At 53.3% G+C, this 27,416-nt stretch overlaps 1 protein-coding gene across 5 annotated transcripts in view; it reads left to right on the forward strand.

Moving 5' to 3' along the window:
• The window catches only part of AGPAT3 (1-acylglycerol-3-phosphate O-acyltransferase 3), a 121,259-nt gene extending 103,702 nt beyond the window's left edge, over positions 1–17,557 (forward strand). For all 5 annotated transcript variants that reach the window (XM_030806361.1, XM_030806362.1, XM_030806363.1 and 2 more), the window contains 6 exons: positions 313–474; positions 1,871–2,024; positions 2,719–2,821; positions 8,567–8,642; positions 11,449–11,647; positions 12,764–17,557. In XM_030806361.1, the coding sequence (XP_030662221.1) occupies positions 313–474; positions 1,871–2,024; positions 2,719–2,821; positions 8,567–8,642; positions 11,449–11,647; positions 12,764–12,852 (783 nt within the window). In that variant the 3' untranslated portion in view covers positions 12,853–17,557. The remainder of the gene's footprint in view (positions 1–312; positions 475–1,870; positions 2,025–2,718; positions 2,822–8,566; positions 8,643–11,448; positions 11,648–12,763) is intronic.
• Positions 17,558–27,416: the final 9,859 nt, after the last annotated feature.

Raw genomic sequence — 27,416 nt, forward strand, 5'->3', positions numbered from 1 at the left:
TCATTGCAGTCAAAGCCCCTGTGTGAGGCAGCACCCAGGCCACCCCCAGGAAGCCTGGCAGCCTCTGCATCCGGCTCACCCACCCTCCCCGAGGGCCCTCCCAGCCAAGCCTGAGCCTCAGTTTCCTCATTTCTGGGGCGAACCACTCACCCTCAGAAGTCGGGTCCTCCTTCACAACAGACCCCCTGAGCCACAAAGCCGTGACTCCTAGAGCGACAGCACACAGGAGCTGGGTGCAGCGGGAGCCTGGCCAAGCCCCTGGCCTCTGTCCGATGCTGAAGTGCCAGGTGCCCCTCCTTCTCCTCCCTCCAGAGCTCCAAAGTCCTCGCTAAGAAGGAGCTGCTCTACGTGCCCCTCATCGGCTGGACGTGGTACTTTCTGGAGATCGTGTTCTGCAAGCGGAAGTGGGAGGAGGACCGGGACACTGTGGTGGAAGGACTGAGGCGCCTGTCCGACTACCCCGAGTACATGTGGGTGAGTGCGCGGAGCAGCCTGACACCCTGCGTGCCAGGAGGAGGCCACGCCAACTCCTGACACACCGCTGCCCACATCCCAGGCTGGGAAACCCCACGAGAGCCTCTGCACACGGGGTGCTGTTTCCATGGGGCCATGGCTCCCCCATCTGAGCTGCAGGCGTGGAGGCTTCTCTTGGGCCACCTGCCTGCTACTCACCGCAATCCCAGCTCTGACCAGGCCATCCTAAGGGGACCTGGCGGGGGTGGGGGCAGGGCAGGGTGCCCCCAGTGAGCCCTGGCTCTGCCCGCCCTGCTCAGTGTGCGTCCCCATTCCTTTTTCTGTCCCTTCTTCCTGGTCTGTCTTGGAAAATGGGCTGCCTGTGCTGTTAGCATTTCTGTTTTTTTGTTTTTGGTTTTTTTTTTGTTCATTTTGTTTTGTGTGTGTGTGTGTGTGTGTGTGTGTGTGTGTGTGTGTTTGAAACGGAGTCTCACTCTGTTGCCCAGGCTGGAGTGCAGTGGCGCGATCTCGGGTCACTGCAACCACCACCTCCCAGGTTTAAGCGATTCTCCTGCTTCAGGCTCCCAAGTAGCTGACATTACAGGTGCATGCCACCACACCTGGCTAATTTTTTGTATTTTTAGTAGAGATGGGGTTTCACCATGTTGGCCAGGCTGGTCTCAAACTCCTGACCTCAGGTGATCCGCCCACCTTGACCTCCCAAAGTGCTGGGATTATAGGCATGAGCCACCTTGCCAGCCTGCTGTTAGCATTTCTTTTTTTTGTTTGTTTTGAGACAGAGTCTTAGTCTGTCGCCCAGGCTAGACTGCAGTGGCGTGATCTCAGCTCACTGCAACCTCTGCCTCCCGGGTTCCAGCAGTTTTCCTCTCTCAGCCTCCAAGTTGCTGGGATTACAGGCACACACCACCACGACTGGCTAATTTTGTATTTTCAGTAGAGACGGGGTTTCACCATGTTGGCCAGGCTGGTCTCGAACTCCTGACCTCATGATCCACCCGCCTCGGCCTCCTAAAGTCCTGGGATTACAGGGTGAGCCACCATGCCTGGCCCGCTGTTAACATTTCTAACTCATGCCGTGGCAAGTGGATGAAACCCTCTCTGTTTTCACACTGATCAGAGGCTGCTGCCCCAACACACCTTCATGTTTCACTTCTTTCTGGAAAGTTCTTTCTGGAGAGCTCTCCTGTGTGAGTGAACGTGTGTGACTGGAGTGCAGACTGTGGCCCTAGAATAAAAGCACCTTTCAGTCATAACCCATGCTGCTCGCTAAAGTGGTTCCAAGATTTCCACAAATTCAGCCACAGCCTTTGCTGCCTGTCAGAGAGGCAGGCCTGGCCTGGACATGCATCCACCCCAGCTGCTCTGTGGAGTGACCCTGTCTCTGCGTTGATCCTAGTTTCTCCTGTACTGCGAGGGGACGCGCTTCACGGAAACCAAGCACCGCGTCAGCATGGAGGTGGCGGCTGCTAAGGGGCTTCCCGTCCTCAAGTACCACCTGCTGCCGCGGACCAAGGGCTTCACCACCGCGGTCAAGTGCCTCCGGGGGACAGGTAAGCCCCAGACTGCCCGAGCCGGGGCCACCGCTATGCTCACGGAAAATAGTGATTTCTTAAAAAAAAAAAAAAAAAAAAAAAAATGAGTGCATTCCATGTGAAACACAGAAAAGCAAAAGTGCAAAAGGAATCAAGTGAGGGGGTCGGCGCCGCAAGGTTCCCACGGAAGGAATCAAGTGAGGGGGTTGGCGCCGCAGGGTTCCCGCGTCAGGTTTTGAGGTGATAAAATGCTAATTAATGAGAAACAACTAATAAAAAATACATAATGCAAAACCTTATGAAGGGAAAATAATCATTATCATATCTTATTAATCCAAAAGGAGTCGAAATAAAAGAAAGGGACAAAGAACAGAAAACAGCCAGACAGCAGGGTCACACTCACAGCGTCAGTACCCATGGGAAACGTCAGCCACTAAATGCCCTCGCCAACAGAGGAGAACGGGGAAAGAGGGGGAAAGAAAACTCGGAGAAGAGGTCCTGGTGTGTTCTCCCCAGGACGGGGCCAGACCCCTCACGCATTCTCCCCAGGACGGGGCCAGACCCCTCACGCATTCTCCCCAGGACGGGGCCAGACCCCTCACGCATTCTCCCCAGGACGGGGCCGGGTCCCAGGTGGAACTTGCTTTTCCCTCTGGCAGTGGCCATGCAGCCCCCTGGGCCAGGTCACCCACCCTCCCGTCTCCTCCCACAGTCGCAGCTGTCTATGACGTAACCCTGAACTTCAGAGGAAACAAGAACCCGTCCCTGCTGGGGATCCTCTACGGGAAGAAGTACGAGGCGGACATGTGCGTGAGGTGAGGCCAGACCCTGTGGCTCTTGCGCCGCCCCCCGCCATACCTTCATGAGCTTGCGCTGGGCAGAGGCCAGGAGGGTGGCTGGGTCCAGGCCCCACGTCCCACAGCCCCGAGGGGTGGAACTCACACGGAAGGCCTGTCTGCAGCCCTGCCCCGCTGAGCAGACACAGGAGAGGCCCTGCAGGACTCGTCCGGGGCTCAGGATGCAGGCCACGGAGAGGACACGGAGACACGGGGGATGCGTGGGGAGACTCACCATTGCCCATGGTGTGTTTCATTCCTTTGGGGAAATCGTTGACTTGGCTTTCGGGGCCACCTCTGTCCTCTCCTTCTGCCTCCTTGGGAAGCCCCGGCAGTTCCCTCTGTAAGATGCTCTGTCCCTTCGCGGGCCTGGTCACAAGCCCCACTGGGCTCTGTAAGTCTCCTGGGGCCTGCAGTCACACGACCTGGGGGGCATACGGTGCTGACTTCTCACCAAGGGGTGAAACCCAGGCAGGTCTTTTGGTGGGCAGGATGGGACCCCCTGCAGAGCCCCAGGCCTGAAGCAGCACTGGTGATGGGAGTGGCTTTCTGCTGGCCCTGGCGATGGCAGCCACAGCACGCGAGGGACCGCAGTGTCTGAAGGAGACAGTGGTTGAAGGGAAAGGAAGAGCCTGTTTGATTTTTTTTTTTCTTGGAGACAGAGTTTCACCCTGTCGCCCAGGCTGGAGTGCAGTGGCTCAATCTTGGCTCACTGCAACCTCCGCCTCCCCGTTCAAGCAATTCTCCTGTCTCAGCCTCCTGAGTAGCTGGGATTACAGGCGCCAGCCACCACGCCTGGCTAATTTCATATTTTTTTAGTAGAGACAGGGTTTTACCATATTGTCCAGGCTGGACTCGAACTCCTGACCTCAAGTGATCTGCCCGCCTTGGCCTCCCAAAGTGCTGGGATTACAGGCGTGAGCCACCAAGTTGGGCCGAAGAGCCTTTTTCATACCCCGTCTTGAGAGTTGGGGCTTCAACGCTCTGGGGCCCCTGTCCTGTCCCAGTGAAATAAAATGGGAGTGGCTAGACCCTAGGAGGAGCCTGGGGCTTGCTCTGCAGGGTACCAGCGGCTTTCCTCAGGGCAGCGTGTCTCTTCCCCCACACAGTCAGGGCTGTGGGTGCCGCCACCAAGCCACTGCTGCCCTTGGACTCTCCAAGCTTCTCTGGCTCACGTAGAGGAGAAAATCCACCCAGAAATCCTGTGGACTTAAAACACAGGCTGGGGTTGTGACCTTGGTTCCAGCACAAATCGTCATTTCAGGCAGGCCTTGGAGGCACGAAGAAACCGTGCGCTGGATGGCCCTTGTTGAGCTCGTCAGTCTCCGGTTTCATTCAAGTGTGTGCGGAAAGGCAGGGCCCTCCTTGCCATGTGTAAAGCTGCACAGAGCCGGCACTATGTGTGTTTGCATATTTGCAATCCAACCACCACCCACTGAGTGTGCGTCCTGGTTAGCCCAGCCTGCCCACGGTGGCCACAGGCCCTCTACATTCTAATCTCAAGAGCCTGAGCACGTACAAATTAAACAAAGCAAAACTACACCACCCAGTTCTTCTGCCGCACTATAGGAGGTTTCCAGGAAGGGTTTGTGAACATAAACATAAGCTAGGGTAACACTCCCTTCTGAAGTGCAAGGACTGGCTGATTACAGGTGGAGGCGTTCTTCTCCCGACCCGCGGTCAGTGGGGCCACGAGCTGAGAGTTCTCTCCCTTATGTGCCTAAACCCCTGGGAGGGAACTCTGAGCCACTGTGGACCATGGAGGCTGCGGTGACTGACCGGGGCCCTGGACGGTCCAGATGGCAGGCTGGGACGGGACATGAGAGGGGATGGTAGCAGCTGGTAGCCCTGTGCCAGATGCTGGCCACAGCTGGCCTCAGTCATCTTCACGAGAGGAGCCCTGGAGGCACGTCTTGCTCTCATCCGTGGGTGGTTAGTGGTGGCCCGAGGCTGGGCGGTCAGAGTAGCTGCCCAAGGTCAGCACTGGCCATGGAGGAGCCCGGCCACCCGCCAAGCGGCACGGCGCCTCTGCCTCGGGTGCCACGCGGCTCCCCACGGAGAGACTCCTCATCCACCGTCCTGCCTGCCGCTGCCTTTATTTTGCCCGATCATATTTTAATAAATATTCGCTTTGAACTTGTGAGGCTTCAGCTGTTCAGGTCACTCACCGCTTCGCTGTTTGAGGAGCAGCAGTGTCCCCACGCGCGCCTGCAGCCATGCCATCATAGCACCAGGCTCCCCATGGCATGGGGCTGGCCCTCCTTCCTCCTGCTTTGGTGGCGATGCCCGGGGCCATGGGGAAGCAGGGCCAATGTATGCAGGACAGCTGCAGGGCTCTCCTGTCCCCAGGGCTGGCCTCTGGGCCGAGGGCCTTCAAGTGGCTTGAGTCAGCTCCAGGAGGCAGATGCTCAGGGTGACACCCTGGGGTGCAGAAAAAAATAGAATTTTTATATTTACTTTTTATCTTATTTTTAATTCTTATGTTTATATATTTCATAATGTATATAACAGACATACAATAAAACCTGTATGTGGGGTATGTGTGGGTGTGTGTGTGTTCATGTGGGATGTGTATGTGTGGTGTGTATTGTGTGTGGTATATGTGATGTGTGCATGGTGTGTGTGTTACGTGTGCATGTGTGGTGTACGTATGTGCATTGTGTGTAGATTATGTGTGTGTTGTATATGGGTGTGGTATGTGCAGTATAGTGTGCATATAAATTATATATGTGTGTATCAATTATATGTGTGTGGTATGTGTGTAAAAATTTGTATGAATTATATATTCGTGTGGGGCGATGTGTGTGGTGGTGTGTGTATAGTGTGTGTGTATAGTGTGGTGTGTGTATAAATTACATATGTGTATGGTGTGCATGATGTGTGTGTGGTGTGCATAAAATGTGTGTGTGGTGTGTGAGGTATGGTGTGTGTAAATTACATTTGTGTGTGGTGTGTGTGTTGAACTGTGTGTGGTATGTGTGTATAAATTATAAATGTGCATGTGTGTGCAAAATGGGTGGGTTTGGTGTGTGGGGTATGTGTGGTATAGTGTGTCATGGTGTGTGTGTGTATAAATTATATGTGTGTGGTGTGTGTGTAGTGTGTGTGAATATAAATCATATATGTGAGGGTGGTGTGGGTGTGGTGTGGTGTGTGTATAAATTATAAATGTGTGTGTGGTGTGTGTATATGAATCATATATGTGGGGGTGGTGTGTATAAATTATAAATGTGCACGTGTGTGTGGTGTGTGTGGTGTGTGTATAAATTACATGTGTGTGGTGTGTGGCGTGTGCTGGCATGTGCTTGTGTTGTAACGAGACTCAGCTTTCACTTCTGATGGGGTGACGATCCATAGGTGGAATCCCCATCCACCAAAGCTTCAGTTCCTCAGTTCCTAGGACAGAAGTGTGAGGCGCGTGACCCTAGAGCGTGGAGACCTGCCTGGCTGCGGAGACCTCGCCGGTGGGCCCCGCAGCTCCAGCCTGGTGTTTCCCGCTCTGAGGTGCGTCGTCGCCCCCTCCTGGGCGCTGGGAGGCACTGCGGTTGCCCGTGGACAGCAGGTTCCTACCTGTGTATCTTAATTTTGGTGTTTTTTTTTGGCTTACAACGCAGCGATTTGCTTCTCCCTCATAAAGGTCCACGATGAGCCCAGACAGTGCTCAGGACGGCGCAGCTGTCCCCGCCTGGTGGCATGGGGCCCCCCTTCCTTAGCAAAGTGATTCTCCGACAGCCGTCGCAGGGAAGAGGCAGCATTGAGCGCCCGCTGTTAAGATGCTCTCTTACGGAAGTGACTTGTGGGAGGCAGGGATATGTTTTTCTTTTCCTTTTGTTTTTGTTTTTGTTTTTAAGAGAAAACCACATTTTATTTTTGTTAATGTTGAAGTTAATTTTCAATAAAATTTTATAGAAAATGATTTTTTTTTTTTTTTTGAGACGGAGTCTCGCTCTGTCACCCAGGCTGGAGTGCAGTGGTGCGATTTCGTCTCACTGCAACCTCCGCCTCCTGGTTCAAGCAATTCTCCTGCCTCAGCCTCTCGAGTAGCTGGGATTACAGGCACATGCCACCACGTCTGGCTAATTTTTGTAGTCTTAGTAGAGATGGGGTTTCACCATGTTGGTCAGGCTGGTCTCGAACTCCTGACCTCGTGGTCTGCCTGCCTCGGCTTCCCGAAGTGCTGGGATTACAGGCATGAGCCACCGTGCCCGGCCGAAAATGAATTTAATTTTAATCAGTTTGACTGTAAGGCAAGATTTTCTGAATTTCGTATAACTTTCATAATTGTTTTGAATGAAAGAGTACATTCATGTTCTAAGAAAACTCTTCAGACACATGAGCCAAATTTTGTTCTTATATCAGTGTGTTTTTAATTTTATTGTTTAATTTATATAAACAGCCTGTTTATATAAATTAATAGCCTGAATAGCCTGTTTTGAATAGTAGCCATCTTGTTCAGATGTGTGTTTTTCTTAACTGCCCAGAGGGAAGGGAGAACTGGGCACCAGTGAAAACAGGTCACGCCTACCTGATGTCTTGCTGTGTGGCTCAGTGACGGGCGCCGTGGATGTGGCAGCCCCTGAGTCCCAGCTCCCGTACACACCGTATCGCTGCTGCCTTAGAATCACCGCTGTCATCCTAGCTGGCAAACTTGGTGTTCTTATTAAATTTTAAAAGTATTTAAAAGATTTTAATATGTCATATGTGAGTGGCTTACCTAATCGTGTACTTACTCAAATTCCAACTGACTTTTAAAATAAGAGATGTAACATGTTACTTATTTAAAATTTTCCAATTAGATTTGTCAGGTAATTACCCTGCTTATCTTACCAAGTAGACATGTCAACTTGTGGGCTGCTAATCCACTTGGTAGATTAGTTATGTAAATAAATTAGTGTCCAAACTGAAATCAGCTATTTCATAATGGAGATTAAAATGCCTACATTTTTAATACTTTTCATATTTGAAGCAAGTGGATTTCATTTGTGAAATAATCTTCTTTGCCTAATGAAAGACACTCTCAGTCATGACTGTCTCTAAAGGATGAACATATTAAGAAAGACCAGAACTCTCGGGAGCTCATACATGACCACCCTGCTCCTGGGCCAGGGGCGTGGCCTGCCCGGTTAAATCACTCGTGGGCACCCTGGGGTTAACGCTGCCGCCACCCTGCACAGAAAGCCACATCCTGGCCTCTCGCCGCCACGCCAGGCTGACTGTGTACTCAGGGCAAATGCCTGAGGAGAAGATCACTTATTATGTTTGTTTTTAGAAATTGAGAGTGAGAGGCCGGGCGCAGTGGCTTACGCCTGTAATGCCAGCACTTTGGGAGGCCGAGGCGGGTGGATCACAAGGTCAAGAGATCGAGACCATCCTGGTCAACATGGTGAAACCCCGTCTCTACTAAAAAAAAATACAAAGAAAAAAATTAGCTGGGCGTGGTGGCGCACGCCTGTAGTCCCAGCTGCTCGGGAGGCTGAGGCAGGAGAATCACTTGAACCCGGGAGGCAGAGGTTGCAGTGAGCAGAGATTGCACCAGTGCATTCCAGCCTGGCAACAGAGCGAGGCTCCATCTCAAAAAAAAAAAAAAAGGAATTGAGAGTGAGATGTGATAGAACAAGTGGGGCCCACAGGCCACCCTGGCACACGACATGTTCCCCTGTGCCCTCTTTTTAGTGTGAGGTCATGTGAGGATTCACCCTACCTTGAGTCTTTTTCATAAAACAGGAGATTTCCTCTGGAAGACATCCCGCTGGATGAAAAGGAAGCAGCTCAGTGGCTTCATAAACTGTACCAGGAGAAGGTAAGCAGGCTCTGCTCCCGCTCAGGGTCCTGGTCTCCTGAAGAGGCTGTGGAAGGGGTGCTGGCGAGCAGGCAGGTGACACGTGGGAGCTCCGTGGGAGACAGGAGTGCCACCCAGGTCCCAAATACTCCTGATCCTTCTTTCATTTCTTCTTTGTTTTTTTTTTTTGTTGTTGTTGTTTGTTTTTTGCTTTTGTTTTTGTTTTGTTTTGTTTTCTGAGACAGGGTCTCACTTTGTCACCCAGGCTGGAGTGGAGTGGTACGATCCTGGCTCACTGCTGCCTTGACCTCCTGGGCTCAAGCGATCCTCCTGCCTCAGCCTCCTGGGTAACTGGAGCTACAGGCGTGAGCCACCATGTTCAGCTAATGATTCAAAAAATTTATTTTTGTAGAAATGAGGTCCCACTATGTTTCCAGGCTGGTATTGAACTCCTGGGCTCAAGCAATCTTCCGGCCTCGGCCTCCCAAAGTGCTGGGATTACAGGCATGAGCCACCACACCTTTTTCTTAATGTTTGAGAGATTAACAAGCTACAGACCAGTATGAAGGGTAACATGATGCCTGTATGACTATGGCTGGTAATAGTTGGTCACATTTGTTTCATTTTCTTAAAAGAAATTACAGGTACGTAACAGACATAGATGGTCATTAGTCTCCTTGTATAATAGAAACAAATTAGGGATGTTAGAGCATTGTTTTGAAAACCACACTCAGTTCTTATTTCTTTCCCCACCGCTTACTCAGCCCAACAACTACTTTCTCTTTGTTTTATACACACAAATGCATGGGACATTCGGTTTCCACTGTCGGCCTTGTGGGAGAGGAGATAACCAGGAAATCCTCCCAGGGTGTAAAAAATATCATCGTAAATGCACTGATGTGCTCTCAAGAAAATAAGGGAAATTGGCCAGGTGCTGTGACTCATGCCTGTAATCCCAGCACTTTGGGAGGCCGAGGTGGGCAGATCACCTGAGGTCAGGAGTTCAAGACCAGCCTGACCAACATGGGTGAAACCCCATCTCCACTAAAAATACAAAAATTAGCTGGGCTTGGTGGCGCGTGCCTGTAATCCCTGTTACTCGGGAGGCTGAGGCAGGAGAATCGCTTGAACCCAGAAGGTGGGGGTTGCAGGAGCCAGGATCGCCACATTGCACTGCAGCCTGGGCAACAGAGTGAGACTCCGTCTCAAAACAAAAAACAACAAACAAAAAAACGGAAATCTCCGGGACTGAAAAGGGAGGTGGGGCTGAAACACGGTCCTGGCCCAGCTGGTGCTTTCTGCCTGCCCCACCCCCGAAGTCTCGAGCTGTGATGGAAACAGAAAATAAAGTCCCCTCATTCAAGGTGGGACATTAGAACCAAAAACCCCACATGATGCTGGGACCCTCTAAGAATCGGACCCTCAGGAAGGTTAAACTGGAAAAGAAAATTACCTCCCAGCACAGAGAAATGGCCTTGAAACTTGCCTTTCTCCTCTTGGGCTCAAGAAAGTCTGCCTAGGAATTCATAATTACAGGCCTGCCCTCCAACAGGCTTGAAGTTTGAATTTATACAAACAACATAGTTCAAGAAGCACACAGCCAAAATGTGTGTGCCAGGACACTCGGAGACATTCCAGAGGCAAGGAGCTGGGTGCTCAGGGGTGGCCAGGACACGATGACACCTGCCTTTGCAGGGACACAGTGTGCGGCTGGCAGGGGGCACCCCAAGCCCAGTTTCCAGCAGGAAGCTGAGAACCATGAAGAGATCAACTAGAAAAAATAAAATCTCTTGAAGCCAGTGAGCTCAGTGTTAACAGTCTCCAACCACCTTTAAAAGACAGCGGGTCGGCCAGGTGTGGTGGCTCACGCCGGTAATCCCAGCACTTTGGGAGGCCGAAGTGGGTGGATTACGAGGTCAGGAGTTTGAGACAAGCCTGGCCAACATGGTGAAACCCTGTCTCCACTAAAAATACAAAAATTAGTGCGGTAGTGGGCACCTGTAATCCTAGCTACTCAGGAGGCTGAGGCAGGAGAATTGCTTGAACCCGGGAGACAGAGGTTGCGGTGAACCGAGATCATACCACTGCACCCCAGCCTGGGCGACAGAGTGAGACTCCATCTCAAAAAGAAAAAAAAAAAAAAAGAGAGAGGGTTGATGGTGCCCTTCACTACTTCCCAAGCATCCTAGAGTCCCACGGGCTGCCCCGCCCATGGGCAGTGGCTGCGGAGTGTCTGCTCTATCAGGCGTGGTGATTTCCTGCCAGCCTGTGTCCTTGACATTCCCACCAGAGACAGAACCCTCTGCAGGTGGCCCTGGCCAGGCTCCTCTCTCCTCCCAGCTCCTCATTAGCCTCCTTCGCCAGGCCAGGAAACCGAGGTAGGCGAGGTTAAGGAACTTTCCGTGGGCCGTGCAGCTGAGAGTGCGCTTTGCAGGGATTTGCATCCAGGCCGCGGGACTCACACAGGCCACACCTGCCACCCCCGCTGCCTCTGGCTCGTGGGAGGGGTGGGACGTGGCGGGTGGCCTGGGCAGTGCTGGGCAGGCAGATGTTGGTATCCACAACGTTGCTCTCTTGACCGATTATTTTCCTGGGAGACTTCCTCGGTCAAAGGGTTGATATGCTTGGGAGCTCTTGATGCACGCTACCAGAGATTCTCCAAAAACAGCTTCGCCTCCCACCTGCAGCTTCTGTGATTTGTCCTCTTAATTGATGTGGCGCTTTTTTTAGGTTGAGTCGTTTTTCACTGCCAACAATCTTCTCCTGCATTGAAATAATAGCTTGTAAAGAAGCCTCACGCTTCCTTTTTCTCTGTCGACTCTTCTAGGACGCGCTCCAGGAGATATATAATCAGAAGGGCATGTTTCCAGGGGAGCAGTTTAAGCCTGCCCGGAGGCCGTGGACCCTCCTGAACTTCCTGTCCTGGGCCACCATTCTCCTGTCTCCCCTCTTCAGTTTTGTCTTGGGCGTCTTTGCCAGCGGATCACCTCTCCTGATCCTGACTTTCTTGGGGTTTGTGGGAGCAGGTAATGGACACTGTCGCTAACAGCCCACACTCTGATGGGCCTCACAGTATCGGCCACAGGGTCCGGGACCCGGTGACTCATCACAGTGGCTGTGGGAGGCACGGGCCTGGCTGTTATGGACCCTGGAGCCAGGATCCCCCCACGGCCTGCGGGCCTCAGAGCCTGGATTCTTACATTGAGCTGAGGGTCGCCTCCTCAGAGAGCCGAACGGCCGCCACCTGGCGCCATCCCCACTACAGCCCCACTGGCTGGCGCCCTTGAGGATGCCGACGAGAGGGTCCCCGAGAGGGTCCCCAGCCCCCCTGTCTGCTTTTGGGCTCTTAGGGGTCAGGCTGGGATGGCCATTCGGGAGGTTTAAGCAGGACATCATCATTCAGCTCCTCCCCTTTGACCCGCAGCGACTTCCCCGCTGTGTGCCCACCCCAGGCACAATGCCAGGCCCCCCACGACTCATCAGCTAGCCTGGGGCCCATCAAACACCCAGCCTGTTTCTGTGGTGAGCTCGGGCGCCCACCCACTCCTGGTAATTGAGGGGTCTCTGTCCCTGGAGACACAGTCCGTGTGCATCGCCCTGTGAGCCGACTCCCCAGGCCCAGCAGCTGGGTCAGCTCCTCCCCTGCTCCTGCCGCCCCTGCCAGGGGCCTTGGGGGGAGGGGTCCCGAGAGGCAGTGACTGCCATCAGCCTCTCCCATTGGACTACATGATGACTTGAGGCCACCCACAGAGGACAGGATGTGACCTGGTTACATCTGAGGGTCCTGCTCATCCACCTCTGTCACCTGTTGGGTTCGCAAGGCCGAGCTGTTAGAACGCCCTGAAGCCCTTCTGCTCCCACCAGCCAAAGACCCAGAGGGGCAGGCAGGGCAAGGTCCACGTGTCCATCTGCCTCGGACCCAGCCGGTCAGAAGATGTGCCCCTCACCCCTGCCTGAGCAGGCCATGGCCTGAGGGCTGTCTCCCCGCAGGCCACACCTACTTATTGACAGCAGAGGCCACTGGGTGTGTGGGGCAGAGGGAGAGGGTCTGGGGCAGAGGAAGGAAGCCCCAGTAACACGTTTTACAGCAAAAAGGCAAAGTCATCCGTCTCACCTCTTCTCTCTCTCTCCTGTCTTGAAAGCTTCCTTTGGAGTTCGCAGACTGATAGGAGTAACTGAGATAGAAAAAGGCTCCAGCTACGGAAACCAAGAGTTTAAGAAAAAGGAATAACTAATGGCTGTGACTGAACACACGTGGCCTGACGGTGGTATCCAGTTAACTCAATTAAAACCAGAGTAACACACAGAGTGGAGGAAAAGACAATTAGAAACTATTTTTCTTATTAACTGGTGACTAATATTAACAAAACTTGAGCCAAGAGTAAAGAATTCAGAAGGCCTGCCAGGTGAAGTCTTCAGCCTCCCACAGTGCAGGGTCCCAGCATCTCCACGCGCGCCCGTGGGAGGTGGGTCTGGCCGGAGAGGCCTCCCGCAGACGCCGTCTCTCCAGAACTCCGCTTCCAAGAGGGAGCCTTTGGCTGCTTTCTCTCCTTAAACTTAGATCAAATTTTTTGTTTTTTAATCAGTTATTTTGGGAACTTAACCTGGCCCTTCACCTCTTCTGCACCCCCCTGAAACTGTCTCGTAATGAATTTCTGCTGTCCTCCTGGGAGTGGACGGCCAGGTCCCGTCCCCCGGGAGCATCGCTTGGCCCAGCACCTTGGCTCCCTGTGGGGGCCCCGTGGAGAGCGCCCGTAGTGATAAGCACACCGGCACGAACATCAGGTCGATTCCTCGAAGTCGGAGCCCTCACTCTGCCCTGTCCTGGGGCTGGCTGAGGGTGAACGCCCCACCTTACTTTCTAGAGCCCTGTCTGCCCTAGCTCCTATTTGACCCTGTGTGTAAATACGTACATCTGTTTTTAAAGTGGATGGACCCCTGAGAACTCAGTGAAATGCAGAATTCTCCATGCACCTAAAGCTCCTTTGTCCCTCTCATGGCTGTCAGACCCTGGTCCCTCCACACTGGGTGCTGGGGAGGGAGGACCCTCGGGGCTACCGCGCGTCCCCCCATCCCACAGATTAGGAGCCAAGGAGGGAGGACAGGGCAGCCTGTGGGACTCTAGGATGCTTCAGAAGAAGCGAGGGCACTGTCAACCCCGTGTTTTAAAGGTGGTTGGAGATTGTTCACACTGGGCTCATTGGCTTCTAGAGATTTTATTTTTACTGGTTGATCTCTTGGTGGTTTTCAACTTCCTGCTGGAAACTAGAGGTGGGGCACCTCCCAGCCTCGCACTGTGTCCTTGGGGAGGGCCTGCCCCCATCCTGGCCAGTGTCACTGTGGCCCGGCCACCCCTGGGCGCCCAGCTCCCTGTCTCCTGGACGTCTCTGAGCGTCCAGGCAGAGCAGAGGGCAGCGCTCGGCCGGTCATGCTGGCTCCCTCGGCCTCGCAGCGAGCCCCTGGCCCACGCCGAGCGAGGGATGCTTCTCCCTACAGCATGTCCACTCCCCCGGCGTGGCCAGGTGGAGCCCCTGGGGCAATGGCAGTGGTAGAAAGCTCAGCTTGGTTGCAGTACCATCAGCCCACCTGCATTTGGCTTTCAACTTGCTTGTTCTGAGTCACACCCCCCTCATCTTTTTAGCAAGGGAAAAAAACAAAAATGGGTGTTATCTCTAATATATTGCAACCAGCGTTCTGAATAGAGGTAGGTTGAGTTTTCTAGGGGAAAACAAATGGAGAAAAGAGGCATGAAGAAAAGTAAACCGAGAACATAATTAGGCATCAGGCCTCAGTGTCCTGGGGAGATTGGAGGGGACGGCAGCGTTCTGCGTGACGGAGGCACTGCCGGGCCCCGGGTCTGTGAGGGCCGTGCTCTCGGGGCGTGTGCGGGACGCCACCTGTGCACACCTGCTCAGAGCACGGCTCCTCACGGGGGTGAAGGGGCAGAGCAGCGAAACCAGGCGAGACACGCTTGCAGACACTGTTGCTCTGGAAGTGTGCTTCCCTCCGTCTGAAATCTCATCCCTCCACCTGCCCACTCGGGCAGCTGCGCTGTGAGCAGGGCACGCGCTCCCCTGGCTGAGCACCCCAGAGATTCTCCGGCACCTTCCTCACGCCGCACGCTGCTCATCCGTCTCCGTGTGTGTCTAGATCCACGGCCTTCACTGACTCACTAACACCTGCAAAATAAGGAAAAAAGCTGAAGGGTGCGACCATGCACATATGTGACCTGGAAAATGCAAATTTAGATCTTTTATGATTTAATTAATAGTTATTGTTTCCCACAGAAGTTCCCTCCCTTTGAAATTAATATGTAATGTATAAATTTCTGCACTGAGTCATGGCGGAGCTGGGCAGCCCTAGGTTAGAGTGGAGACGGAGGCCCGGGCACAGGGGTCACACCTCATCTGGTTTCCTTCCCATCTCACAGCTTAGCTTGCGCTTCTCGACACCAAGCCTTTAAGAGCAATAAAAACTACACCATGAATGTTTGGAATTTTTTTTTTTTTTTTGGAGGAGGGTGGATTTTGCTTTTCATCCAGAAGGAAAAGGGGAGGAGAACTCCTTTACATTTTTTAATTAAATTCATAATCCCAGAACAGTCTTTTTTCTTTTTCCTTTACACCCTACTTCTGAGCTTAATTCAGTTGATGTTATGTCCAAATTCAGGCTGAGTGCTCAAGCTGAAGCAACTCTGTAGCCCACAGTCCGTGCTGGCCGCTGTCGGGGTGAGGCACATTCTAGGCCTGGCATGCTGATGCCCTCTGCACCCGGTCCTTGAGCCAGGCTGAGGACAGGAAGGGCGTTGCTGGCCTGTAGCTCCTGTTGCCCACCCAGAGCCAGGCACCCCACTGGAGGCTCCCAGCCGAGAGGACCCAGGCCCACCCACGGGCGTCTGGCAGGCCAAGCTCCCAGCCTGGGCCGTGGTCTCCTGGGGACGTCGCTGGCCTCCCAGCTTAGGCCCAGGTGCCAGGTGTCATGGGGTCTCCTGCCCATCTTCCCAAGGATGCCATTGCTGTCTTCATCATCTTACCCTGTGTGAGACACTGGTTGCCTGGTACTCGGCGACAGTGTACCAGACGCACACCCTACATGAGGTGCTTTAAGGTCCCTGTCCTCAGGAAGCACAGAGTCTGGTGGAAGAGATGAGCGCTGAACAAATCACGAAATAAAACAACCATGTAAGCAGCACTTTCTTGTTAAAAAAAAAAAAAAAAAACACGTTCTGTCGATCAATTTTGAGTCTCTCTTGCCTTGTCTGTCCCCTGACTCCCCTTTCGTGCACCGTGGCATGAGAATCTTTCCTCAGGCTGCTGGTTGAGGTATTGCTGAGCATTGACATTGATCTGAAGGAGAAGCCGTGGTTGGACCCAGCTGTGTGTTTCATTCACGTGCAGTTCAGTAGCTGTTGCCAGGCTGTCCGTGCCTGTTGTGACTACCGGTTGGGGTCAGAGTTGGGGTGAAGAATAAGTAACCTTCTGCATGCTTTGTCTCTACCTGAGACACTTATACAACAAGCCAAGTATAATCTCTCCAGCCCTGCAGATTTTCACCTGACTTGTTCAACCCCATGCGTAGACTCCCGCTGCAGGCCTCTGGCCTGTGGCTCACTGCATGCAGCCCCTGGCGTGCAATACTAGTGCTCCACGGCGCCATGTGCTTCTAGCCCTTGCACTGCACCTAGGCTCAGGGTTCAAACGGCCAGCCCGAAACGCCTGCCTGCCTTCTTTCTGGAAACAGCACGTCCCCGGCCGTGTGTCTGCCCCTTTCTCTACTGAGCTAGTCCCCAAACCAAAGGCAAGCCCCCTCGGGCCTCGGGGGATGGGGCCGGCCACACCCCTGACTCCGCCCTGGCTCTGCCCCATACCCCTGCCGTGGGGCCGACCTGGGGGATGCAGACATCCGGCTCCGTATTCCTGCCTATCGGGGCCAGGATGCAAAAATAATTTTGGCGTAAAAGATGTCACACTGATCTGCTCGAGTAGGGTGGACACATGAATTAAGTTTTATCATGAACACTCGCTGCTTGTTAATTCAGGGATAATGGTGGCATTCTTACAAACTGCTCGGGAAATAGAATGACAGGAACACTTTTAGGGAGCCCAGGAGGTTACCAGGGACATTGGTGTCGTCGGCCCAGGCAACAGCAGCGTACGCTTTTCAAAGATCATTGAGTTGTCTTAGAATTTGAAGCTGTGTAATGACAATGTCACCTGGAGTTCTTCTCCATTTCTTTTTGTTGCACAAGTATTTGGACAGAAGTCGAACTGTGAATGAGATACTGAAATGCACTAAATTGTATTAAATTAAACTGGAGTTACTTGATACAATGAAGAAATGCATCTGATCTACTTGTATTTATTGTCTCAGAATTGTACGTTGTGACAATCAAATGTTACTTGCCTAAATGCCAGGAAATTCAACTGGCCTCTTAATCACCAAGATCGCCAGCAAGTACTGTAACTAAATGAAAATCTCTCTCTCTGGAGAACCCACACAAACCATTGACCTGAGTGCACATGACAGCCACTGGCTTCTTTTTCTATGATTGAAAATCCGCCATCGCTGACTGTTGGCCAGTTTCAAAGGGACCCATTGTATACAGGGTGCAAATGTATTATATGGATGTTTCCTTTTGTACACTTCATTTTTACAAGTTTTGCTATTCACAAGCTTTATGTAGTGGAGGATAGAGGTATTTTTGGTCTTTAGAAACTTGTCGGGGTGAGGGCTGCTAACTTACACTTCAGAGGCCTGTGTCCCGAAGGCCTGGCTGCGTTTGCCAGGCTGCGCGAGGAGCTGTGTACACAGGCAGGTGTGCACCTGCCCAAGCGCGAGTAGCTCTTGTGTAGTGGTGAAATGCTGCAGGCATCTGTTTATTAAAATTGCTGCTGTGAAAGACAGGGATAAAATATCCACAATATAAGAGAAAGTGACTCCGTGCCTCCTTCTGTTTCTTCATTTCCAGTCTGCATAGATGTCTCCAAGGGGGAAACCAGGGCCACCAGGCACTCCTGTCCCCTGGGGCCACCCACCTGCAAAGCCCACTCCCATGGGCTCTGTTTCCTCAGAGGCCATCCTGCCGACAGCACTTTTCAAGGCCCTCCATTCCCTACGAGTTGCTTTCTGGAAGGGGAAATTGAAAAGGAGAGAGGTCACCTGAAAAAACACGGGAAAATCAGCCAGTCCACAAAAACACGCCAAATGACCCGATGATGCCCAAAAAAGGGTTTTAAAAGCCATCAAGGACAAAAGGTTTTCCTAAGTGGCATGTGTACATCCAAAACAACTCTTTTTTTGTAGAAACATTCATCTGTGGAGAAAACCAAGGAACCCCTTTCTCTTCTTTATTAAAAAGCAAAACAAAAACTCTTGTTAGAACCAAAGGAAATTCCGGGTTCTCGTTTCATGTCTTCTAACAATAAGCTAAGCTGAAGAGTCTGGGTGTCCACATGCTCCTGGGAATGGCCCTGGCAACCTTGGTGACATGCTGTGTGCTCCAGGGCTGCCTCCTTCCCCAGTAGCATCGATGAGGGTGACAGGTCCATGCTGGTGCTTAGCCCAGCTCCTGAGAAGCTGGGAAGGCCTGGCTCAAAGTCCCCCGTCCAGATGCCATTTATTTTTTAAAATATATCCTGAATTCAGAGCACCCAGAATTTTGCATGATGTTCTGTTGTTTTCTCGGGAGATGAAAGTGAAGTGCCTGGTGCCACTTGGTATGGGGATGTCATGGGTGGGTCAAGCCTTGCCCTCTAGCAAGAGGGACTGACTTGCCTGAACCCCACTTCGCCTGTTTGAACACAAGTGCTCACGGGCACTGGGGGGCAGCCATGCAGACCCCTTCGGACTTCATCACCCCGAGCATCACAGGCATCCCGCTCACTCAGCAGAGGGGCCAAGGTTAACCATGAGGCCCATTGCCTGCCTTTATTGGCCCAGATCCCACCTCCGCTTCACCCAGAAGCTCAGTACTTAGGAGTCAGTCCCTGCCACCTGACATTCTGGGACATGTGTGTACACATGTGCATGCATGCACACACCATGTGTATGGGGACCTTCATAGCCATACGCATGCACACATGTACACACGTCCCAGCACACACACGGGCACACCTGAAGAGTAAGGGGCAGCGTCAGGAAGTGGGCTTGGGAAACCATCCTCTTCATGTCTCTTGTTTGTTTTTGAGACAGAGTTTCGCTCTGTCACCCAGGCTGTGGAGTGCAATGGTGCGATCTTGGATCACTGCAACCTCTGCTCCCCGGGTTCAAGCGATTCTCCTGCCTCAGCCTCCGGAGTAGCTGGGATTACAGGCACCTGCCACCATGCCCGGCTGATTATGTAGTTTTAGTAGAGAAGGGGTTTCTCCATGTTGGTCAGGCTGGTCTCGAACTCCCGACCTCAGGTGATCCACCTGCCTCGGCCTCCCCAGGTGCTTGGAATACAGGCGTGAGCCACTGCACCTGGCCTTCACGTTTCTTCTGAGCATAATGCCTGAGAACCCGGAACTGTCCAGGTGGCTCACACAGCAGCAGGGTTCATGGAGATAAAAGCCCTTCTTGAAGAAAGTGCCCCCCCAGGGCTAAGGAACTTGATGAAGAAATCAAACAGTCCCGTGACGTCTTAGCAAGCCAGCAACGTGGCCTGAGCTTTGCTTTGCTGTTGGATGTGAGCTCTTCCACTGCAGGCGGCCTGCGCCTGGGCTGGGCAGGAACAAGTCCAACCGCAGGTACCCTGGACGTGAGCCTTGATCGTCCCACGTGTGGCCAGGGGGCCTGTGAGGGTGCACATGCACACACACATGCACACACACATGCACACACACATGCACACACACATGCACACAGACACACATGCACACATAGACACGTGCACACACACATGCACACAGACATGCACACACACACATGCACACAGACACACATGCACACACACATGCACACACACACACACACATGCACACACACACATGCACACACACATGCACACAGACACACACGTGCACACACATGCACACACACATGCACACAGACACACATGCACACACACATGCACACACACATGCACACACACATGCACACACACACACACACATGCACACACACACACATGCACACACACATGCACACAGACACACATGCACACACACATGCACACACAGACACACACGTGCACGTACACCAGCAGGTGTACACGGACAGGTGACGGACAGGCCGTCACAGGGGCAGGCACCAGAGGACAAGGCCAGGGAGGGCTCCACATGGCTTCAGCTGCTGCCCTGCAGCTGGTCCCAGCCTCACAGCACTTGCCAGGTGGAGCCGCTCCGAAGTCTTAGGATGCAGGGATGGGAAATGCCAGCAAGGTCATGCTGTCCAAACGACTGTCACATGTGCGACCTCACTTCACAGCTGCTGGCGCAGCCTCTGCTTGAACCCAGCCAGATCCCAGCATGCCTCTACTGTCTGAATTGGCCCATTCCATCGATCACAGATGGGGAGCAGAAGTGTGTTTCCGTGGGACAGTGTGCTATAGGGGGAGGCTTGGATTTGGGGGTCTGGAGGCCTCTAGATGAAAATCCAAAACTCACTCCTTCAGACCTGTGTGGCCCAGGCCAAGAAGGTTCTTAGCCTCCATGCCCTTCCGTGTTATGGCCTGTAAGGCGGGGATGGTCATCAAGACGATCGGCGTACATCCTGAGCTTATGCCATGACAGGTGCTGAGCAAGTGGCTACTGTCCCGGCAGACCCAGGGGCATCCCAGACCTGCATCTGTCCTGGGCCCTGCCTGTGCCAGCCTGGAGGGGAGGGGGTGTGGTAGTGGCCTTTGCTTCCTCTCCCCTTGGAACCTTTCATGAGCCCCCAGTGGCTCCTCCTCCCCATCATTCGTCTTTTCCTGTCACTTCTTTCTTTTCTTTTCTTTTCTTTTTTGAGAGGGAGTGTTGCTCTGTCCCCCAGGCTGGAGTACAGTGGCCCAATCTCGGCTCACTGCAAGCTCCACCTCCCGGGTTCAAGCCATTCTCCTGCCTCAGCCTCGCGAGTAGCTGGGACTACAGGCACCTGCCACCACGCCCAGCTAATTTTTTGTATTTTTAGTAGAGTCGGGGTTTCACCATGTTAGCCAGGATAGTTTCAATCTCCCGACCTCGTGATCCACCCGCCTTGGCCTCCCAAAGTGCTGGGATTACAGGCGTGAGCCACTGTGCCCAGCCTCCTGCCACTTCTTAAACCCTTTTCGTCTGGGTGCAGTGGTTCACACCTGAAAGCCTCACACTTTGGGAGGCCAAGGCAGAGGATCACTTGAGCCTAGGAGTTCAAGACCAGTCTGGGCAACATAGCAAGACCCCATTTCTAAAAAAAAAAAAAAAAAAAAAAAATTTTTTTTAATTGGCGGGAAACTGTAGCTCATGCCTGTAATCCCAGCACTTTGGGAGGCCGAGGTGGGAGGATCACTTGAGCCTAGGATTTCAAGACCAGCCTGGGCAACATAGCAAGACCCCATCTCTACAAAACAAACTTTTTTTTAATTGGCGGGGCACCGTGGCTCATGCCTGTAATCCCAGCACTTTGGGAGGCCGAGATGGGAGGATCACTTGAGCTCAGGAGTTCGAGACCAGCTCGGGCAACATGGTGAGACCCCATCTCTACTAAAAATATATATATATGGCTGGGCATGGTGGCTCATGCCTGTAATCCCAGCATTTTGGGAGCAGAGGTGGACAAATCACCTGAAGTCAGGAGTTTGAGACCAGCCTGGCCAACATGGTGAAACCCCATCTCTAACTCGAGACCAGCCTGGCCAACATGGCGAAACATATGAAAAATACAATTGTCAAACCAACCAACCAACCAAGCGACAACAAAACAGGTCTACCCTGGAGTCATACTCTAATTTTTTCTATTTTCCTCCCTTTCTGATCCTTTATCCCCCTTTCTTTTTCTTCCTCTTCCTTCTCCTTCTTCTTTGTCAAATAGAGGATTGAGTTATTATCATTGATCCATACAAAGTCCCTCTCTCATTTATTTTCTTTAATTCCCACCCCCCATTTCTATTCCCCGTCTTCCCACGTGCAACCTTCCTAATATGTTCAATATGCATCTTTTTGTTCGTATGTACTTTTAGAAAATGTTTATTGTTTTGTGTGCAAAAAAAAAAAAAAAAAAGAAACCCCATCTCTACTGAAAATACAAAAATTCGCCAGGCATGGTGGTGGGAGCCTGTAATTCTAGCTACTCGGGAGGCTGAGGCAGGAGAATCGCTTGAACCTGGGAGGTGGAGGTTGCAGTGAGCCAAGACTGCACTACTGCACTCCAGCCTGGGCCTCAGAACGATAGACCATCTCAAAAATAAATAAATAAAAATTATATATATATATTATATATATATAAAAAAAATAGCTGGGCATAATGGTGCACGCCTATGGTCCCAGCTACTTGGGAGACCGAGGTGGGAGGATTACTTGAACCCGGGGGGCGGAGTTTGCAGTGAGCCAAGATTGTGCCGCTGCACTTCAGCCTGGGTGACAGAGCAAGATCCTGTCTCAAAAACAAAAAATCCACCAGGTGTGGTGGCGTGCACCTGTAGTCCCATCTACTTGAGAGGCTGAGGTGGGAGGATCCCTTGAGCCCGGGAGGTTGAGGCTGTAGTGAGCCATGATTGTGCCACTGCGCTCCAGCCTGGGAACACAGTGAAATTCTATCTCAAAAAAACAAAAACACCCCTTTTTGCTGGACTGGGCCTCCTTTGCGAGTGCAGTGCGGTTCATCCCTTAGCATCTCTGAGGTGCGTGCCCCGCCGTGTCCCTCCACACTGCTGTGACAGTGTCCCCGCCGTGTCCCTCCACACTGCTGTGACAGTGTCCCCGCCGTGTCCCTCCACACTGCTGTGACAGTGTCCCCGCCGTGTCCCTCCACACTGCTGTGACAGTGTCCCCGCCGTGTCCCTCCACACTGCTGTGACAGTGTCCCCGCCGTGTCCCTCCACACTGCTGTGACAGTGTCCCCGCCGTGTCCCCGCCGTGTCACTGCTGTGACAGTGCTGCTCTTGTGCAACGCTGACAGCGCACGGCATGGTGACCGACGTCATCCCCCCAGTAAGGGCACGCGAGGAGGATCGGCTCCTGACCGGCCTCAGCAGGACTGCGTCCACCAGAGCAACACACCCAAAGCCAGGGCTCTGGCTGCAGCTCCTCAGACCAGTGGGAGGTCATTAGACACACAGGAGCGCACGTGTCTCCGGGAAGTGGGATGGGACCATGTTGCCGGAAAAGCCAGATGAGCAAAGGCGGGCAAGCCCAAGGTGTTCAGACCCGGCCGGAGAGGCGGGAGACGGGGAACATGGCAGCTGCAGAGCTCTCCAGGGGAGTCCGCGTGTGGTGGGACCCAGCCCGACTCCCTAGGAGCTGGTTTTCATGTTTGGGGCCCACAAAGACCTCGAGCTGCCTTCCGGAAGGATTGTTATGTAGGGCAGGGTGCGTAAGCAGATGACCTGCTCTGTGCCAGGGGAGCAAGCCCCAGGGCTGTGCCAGCTTGTGCTCCTCTGCCCACGCAGCAGGCAGTAGATTCCGCACCCGGGATGCCTGGGACACCCACAGGCCTTGGCCAGGCTCGGCTTGTGCAGTGCAGAGCACGGGCTGAGTGGCAAGGGGGGTCCTTGGAGACAAGCAAATGCTAAATGATCTGAAATCGGGATTGGAGGTGGGGCAGGGGAGAGTCGGCTCTAGACAGGCATGTCCAGCCTGTTTGCAAAACCCCTGCAAGATCTAAGGACATCCAGGGGACAGACATCGTGAGTGTGGGGTTTGGCTCCCATGTGCCTCTTGTCATGGAGGGACTTGAAGCCCTGACCTATGCCAGAGGTCAGAGGACCTAGAAGGACCCACGGCATGTCTGTCCTGGGCGCCTGCAGAGCTGGGTGGGCCTTGCCTGCAGTGTGTCTGGGAAGGGGCTGTACACCTGTCCCCATGGCTTCCCTTCAGCCTCTCTGTGATTCTGTCGCCCGTCGGGACCAAAAGGGATTCTAGAGCATACTTTCCCCTCAAGCAGTTGTTTGTTTGTTTTTTGGAGACAGAGTCTTGCTCTGTCTCCCAGGCTGGAGTGCAGTGGCGTGATCTCGGCTCACTGCAACCTCCGCCTCTTGGGTTCAAGCGATTCTTCTGCCTCAGGCTCCCAAGTAGCTAGAATTACAGGCACGCACCACCATGGCTGGGGAATTTTTTTATTTTTAGTAGAGACCATGTTGGCCAGGCTGGTCTCGAACTCCTGACCCCTCAGGTGATCCACCCGCCTCGGCCTCCCAAAGTGCTGGGATTACAGGCGTGGTCACCGTGCCTGGCTCAAGCAGCTTTTAAATGCATCACTTCCGCCCCCAAAATTCCAACTCATACGACTGTAATTACATAGTCAGTTCCACCTGCCCAAGACTTTATACGAAACCTGACCCTCCTTGGCCGGGCGCGGTGGCTCAAGCCTGTAATCCCAGCACTTTGGGAGGCCGAGGCGGGCGGATCACGAGGTCAGGAAATCGAGACCATCCTGGCGAACACAGTGAAATCCTGTCTCTACTAAAAATACAAAAAATTAGCTGGGCGCGGTGGCGGGCGCCTGTAGTCCCAGCTACTCGGGAGGCTGAGGCAGGAGAATGGAGTGAACGCGGGAGGCGGAGCTTGCAGTGAGCCGAGATAGCGCCACTGCACTCCGGCCTGGGTGAAAGAGCGAGACTCCGTCTCAGAAAAAAAGAAACCTGACCCCCCTCAGGCTGGTCCAAAGCCATCGGATGTACCCTCTCCTCAGAACAAACAGGAAGGTGGCTGCCACCTCCAGTGGCTTCATGGCAGAGCTTGTGCAGTCGCAGGACGCAGCCTTGTATGTCTGAAGACAGCAGGGCAGCTGTGAACGGTCTACGCCATGTCTCCTGCCCAAACCCTTTTCTGCTGCTCCCAACCAGAAAATAAGGATGGAGACAGCCTGCAGCCCCTCCTTTGCCAGTGAAAGATCTGGTGGGGAGGCGTGGGGTCTCTGGGGGTTGGGCGGGCGGGTATGACAATGCTGGTGCCCATCGCTCTGGGGCACGCCGCACCCTTTGGACTTCATTGTCCCTGCTGTGTCACCAGGGGCCCTGCCACGCCCTGCCTCCGAGTGTGGGGTCTGTACCTGCCTTGCCCCTGCTGGCCGCTTTCTCCAGGACAGCCATGAACATCTCGTGTCCTCAGAGCAAGGAAGGAACGCTTCCTGGAGCAGAAGTGGCCACAATGACGCTAGGTCAGCAGATGGCCGCAGAGGCCTGGGCAGTGACCGGTCGGAGAACAAAGCCTGAGGTGTTCCCAGGCCGGTTTCCACGGGAGTCTTGGTGGTGACCCATGCACCGAGGAGAAGCGTGCCTTCCTGGCCCCCCAGTGTGGATTCCTGGTGCCTCTAAGGTCTGCTGATGGCGGAGCTGCACCCGGGTGAGCACAACCCAGGGTGGGGTAGGGGGGTGACCCTTCACATTCCCTGTCCTCAGTGACAGAAACTCACTTTTATTATCCTAAACTCTGTTTCTGCTTAGAATTGGGGGCAACTTGCCCTGAAATAACCCTTCCCTTGTCCTTGGCATGAGGGGACTCTGTCCTCAGGGTATAATCATGTAGAAATAGGTCATCCTGCAGTTCCCTCCAGGAGATTCCTGAGAGGAAAGAGGGAACCCGCTTTGAGCCGCCTGGGTCATTCCTCCTGCACGTCCCCTCCCCTCTCCAGCCTGTGCTGGAGACTGGTCTGAGTTCAAAGGCCGCGCCTTCTTCAGAGAACGGCCACAGCTGGCAGAGTCGGGCCTCCCATCCCCTCCAAGACAGCTGGGCTCCCCAGGGCTGTGGGAAGGGGGGTGTGGGGAGATGACCAGTGGTTTCTGGTCCTGTGTGCCCAGCACCTATCAGGCCACAGAGCCTCACCGTGGCGCCTCCCCTGCCCACCAGAACACGGAGGGAGCAGGAAGGGATGCCCGCCAGAGGCTTTGCCCTCAGTGGGGGAAGGAAGTGATCCCACTCCATCTTCTGGTCCTAGGCCTTTTCCCTCTTCAGGGTGGGCCTGTCCACACCCGCCCCCGAGGTGGCTCTTCCTTCTCTCCCGCCAGTGCAGGTGGGACCCACAGGCTGCAGAGTCAGACCTGAGGGAAAGTCCCGACTTCAGAAGTCATTTCTCAGCCTCCTCATCAGAAAATGAAAACCCAAACCAAAAGCTCCCCAGAAGGCTGAGGGACAGGAGCCAGGCTCCCATCCAACAACTCACTGGGCCATAAGCACAACCTGGGGTGTGGGGAAAAGCCACAGCCCTGCCCTGGGGGTCTCCAGGGTACCTGGGCCAGAAGCCTGCAGTGGGGGCCCAGACAGTGGGGGCCCGGGCAGCGGTTCACGAGGAGATCTTGGATAAGAGCTTGTCCCTCTCTTTCTGCAGCAGCCACTAAGGAAGGCGCAGAGGGCCTGGGCATGGTGGCTGACACCTGTAATCCCAGCACTTTAGGAGGCTGAGGCAGAAGGATCTCCTGAGGCCAGGAGTTCAAGACCAACCTGGACAACATGATGAAACCCTGTCTCTACAAAAATAAAAAAATTGGCCGGGCACGGTGCCTCACGCCTGTAATCCCAGCACTTTGGGAGGCTGAGGCAGGTGGATCACCTGAGGTCGGGAGTTTGAGACCAGCCTGACCAACATGGATAAACCCTGTCTCTAATAAAAATACAAAATTGGCCAGGTGTGGTGGCAGATGACTGTAATCTCAGCTAATCGGGAGGCTGAGGCAGGAGAATTGCTTGAACCCGGGAGGCAGAGGTTGTGGTGAGCCAAGATCACGCCACTGCACTCTAGCCTGGGCAACAAGAGCGAAACTCTGTCTCAAAAAAAAAAAACAAAAAAAAAAAAACAAACAAAAAAAAACATTAGCCTGGCATGGTTGTGCACACCTGTAGTCCCAGCTACTTGGGAGGATGAAGTGGGAAGATTGCTTGAGCCCAGGAGTTCAAGGATGCAGTGAGCCACAAATGTGCCACTGCACCCCAGCCCACATAATGGAGTGAGACCCTGTCTTAAAATAAGAATAACAGTAATAATAAAAAGTAACAGAGACAAAGCCACACAGTGCTCTCTGACTGCCGAGTCCCAGGACTAGGTACAAAATTGTGAGGGATCTTTGAAACTCCCAACAGCAGCCCACATGCTACAGGATGAGGAAGCCGGGGACCAGACCAAGGACACTGACCCTGCCCAAGCCGTACAGCTAGTTCAGAGTCAAGTGGAAATACCCAGGGCGGGAGCACAGACAGCCACATCCCAGTGGCTCCAGATCCTGGTGTGGGACAGCTGGGTGCTTGGGGAACTGCCGTTCGTTCACAGGGCTTTGTGGCTGAGCTCAGAACTTGATCTCGACTTTGATGGATGGAAGGAATGTGAGTGCCTAGATTAAAGTGGATTGTCACGTAGCCCACAGGATTCACGTGGGTAGAGACCCCTGGGCAGCAAGGAGCAGCCTCCAGCCCAAGTTAAGGTGTGGAGACAGTGAGCTGGGCGTGCCACCCGCGTGTGCCATCCTCAAAACCCAGCAAGTGCTCCCTCCTGACCTCAAGTGATCCACTCTCCTCGGCCTCCCAAAATGCTGGGATTGCAGGCATGAGCCACCACCCTCAGCCAGGTTTCCGGTTTTTTGATGTATGCATTTATTGTTATTAACTTATCTCTTAATGCTTCTACTGTGTCCCGGAGGTTTTGGCACATTGTGTTTCTATTTTTATTTGTTTCAAGGACTTTAATATTTTTAAGACTTTTTTCATCCTT

The sequence above is a fragment of the Nomascus leucogenys genome, chromosome 25 (genome assembly GCF_006542625.1).
Source record: "Nomascus leucogenys isolate Asia chromosome 25, Asia_NLE_v1, whole genome shotgun sequence".
NCBI lineage: Eukaryota > Metazoa > Chordata > Mammalia > Primates > Hylobatidae > Nomascus > Nomascus leucogenys.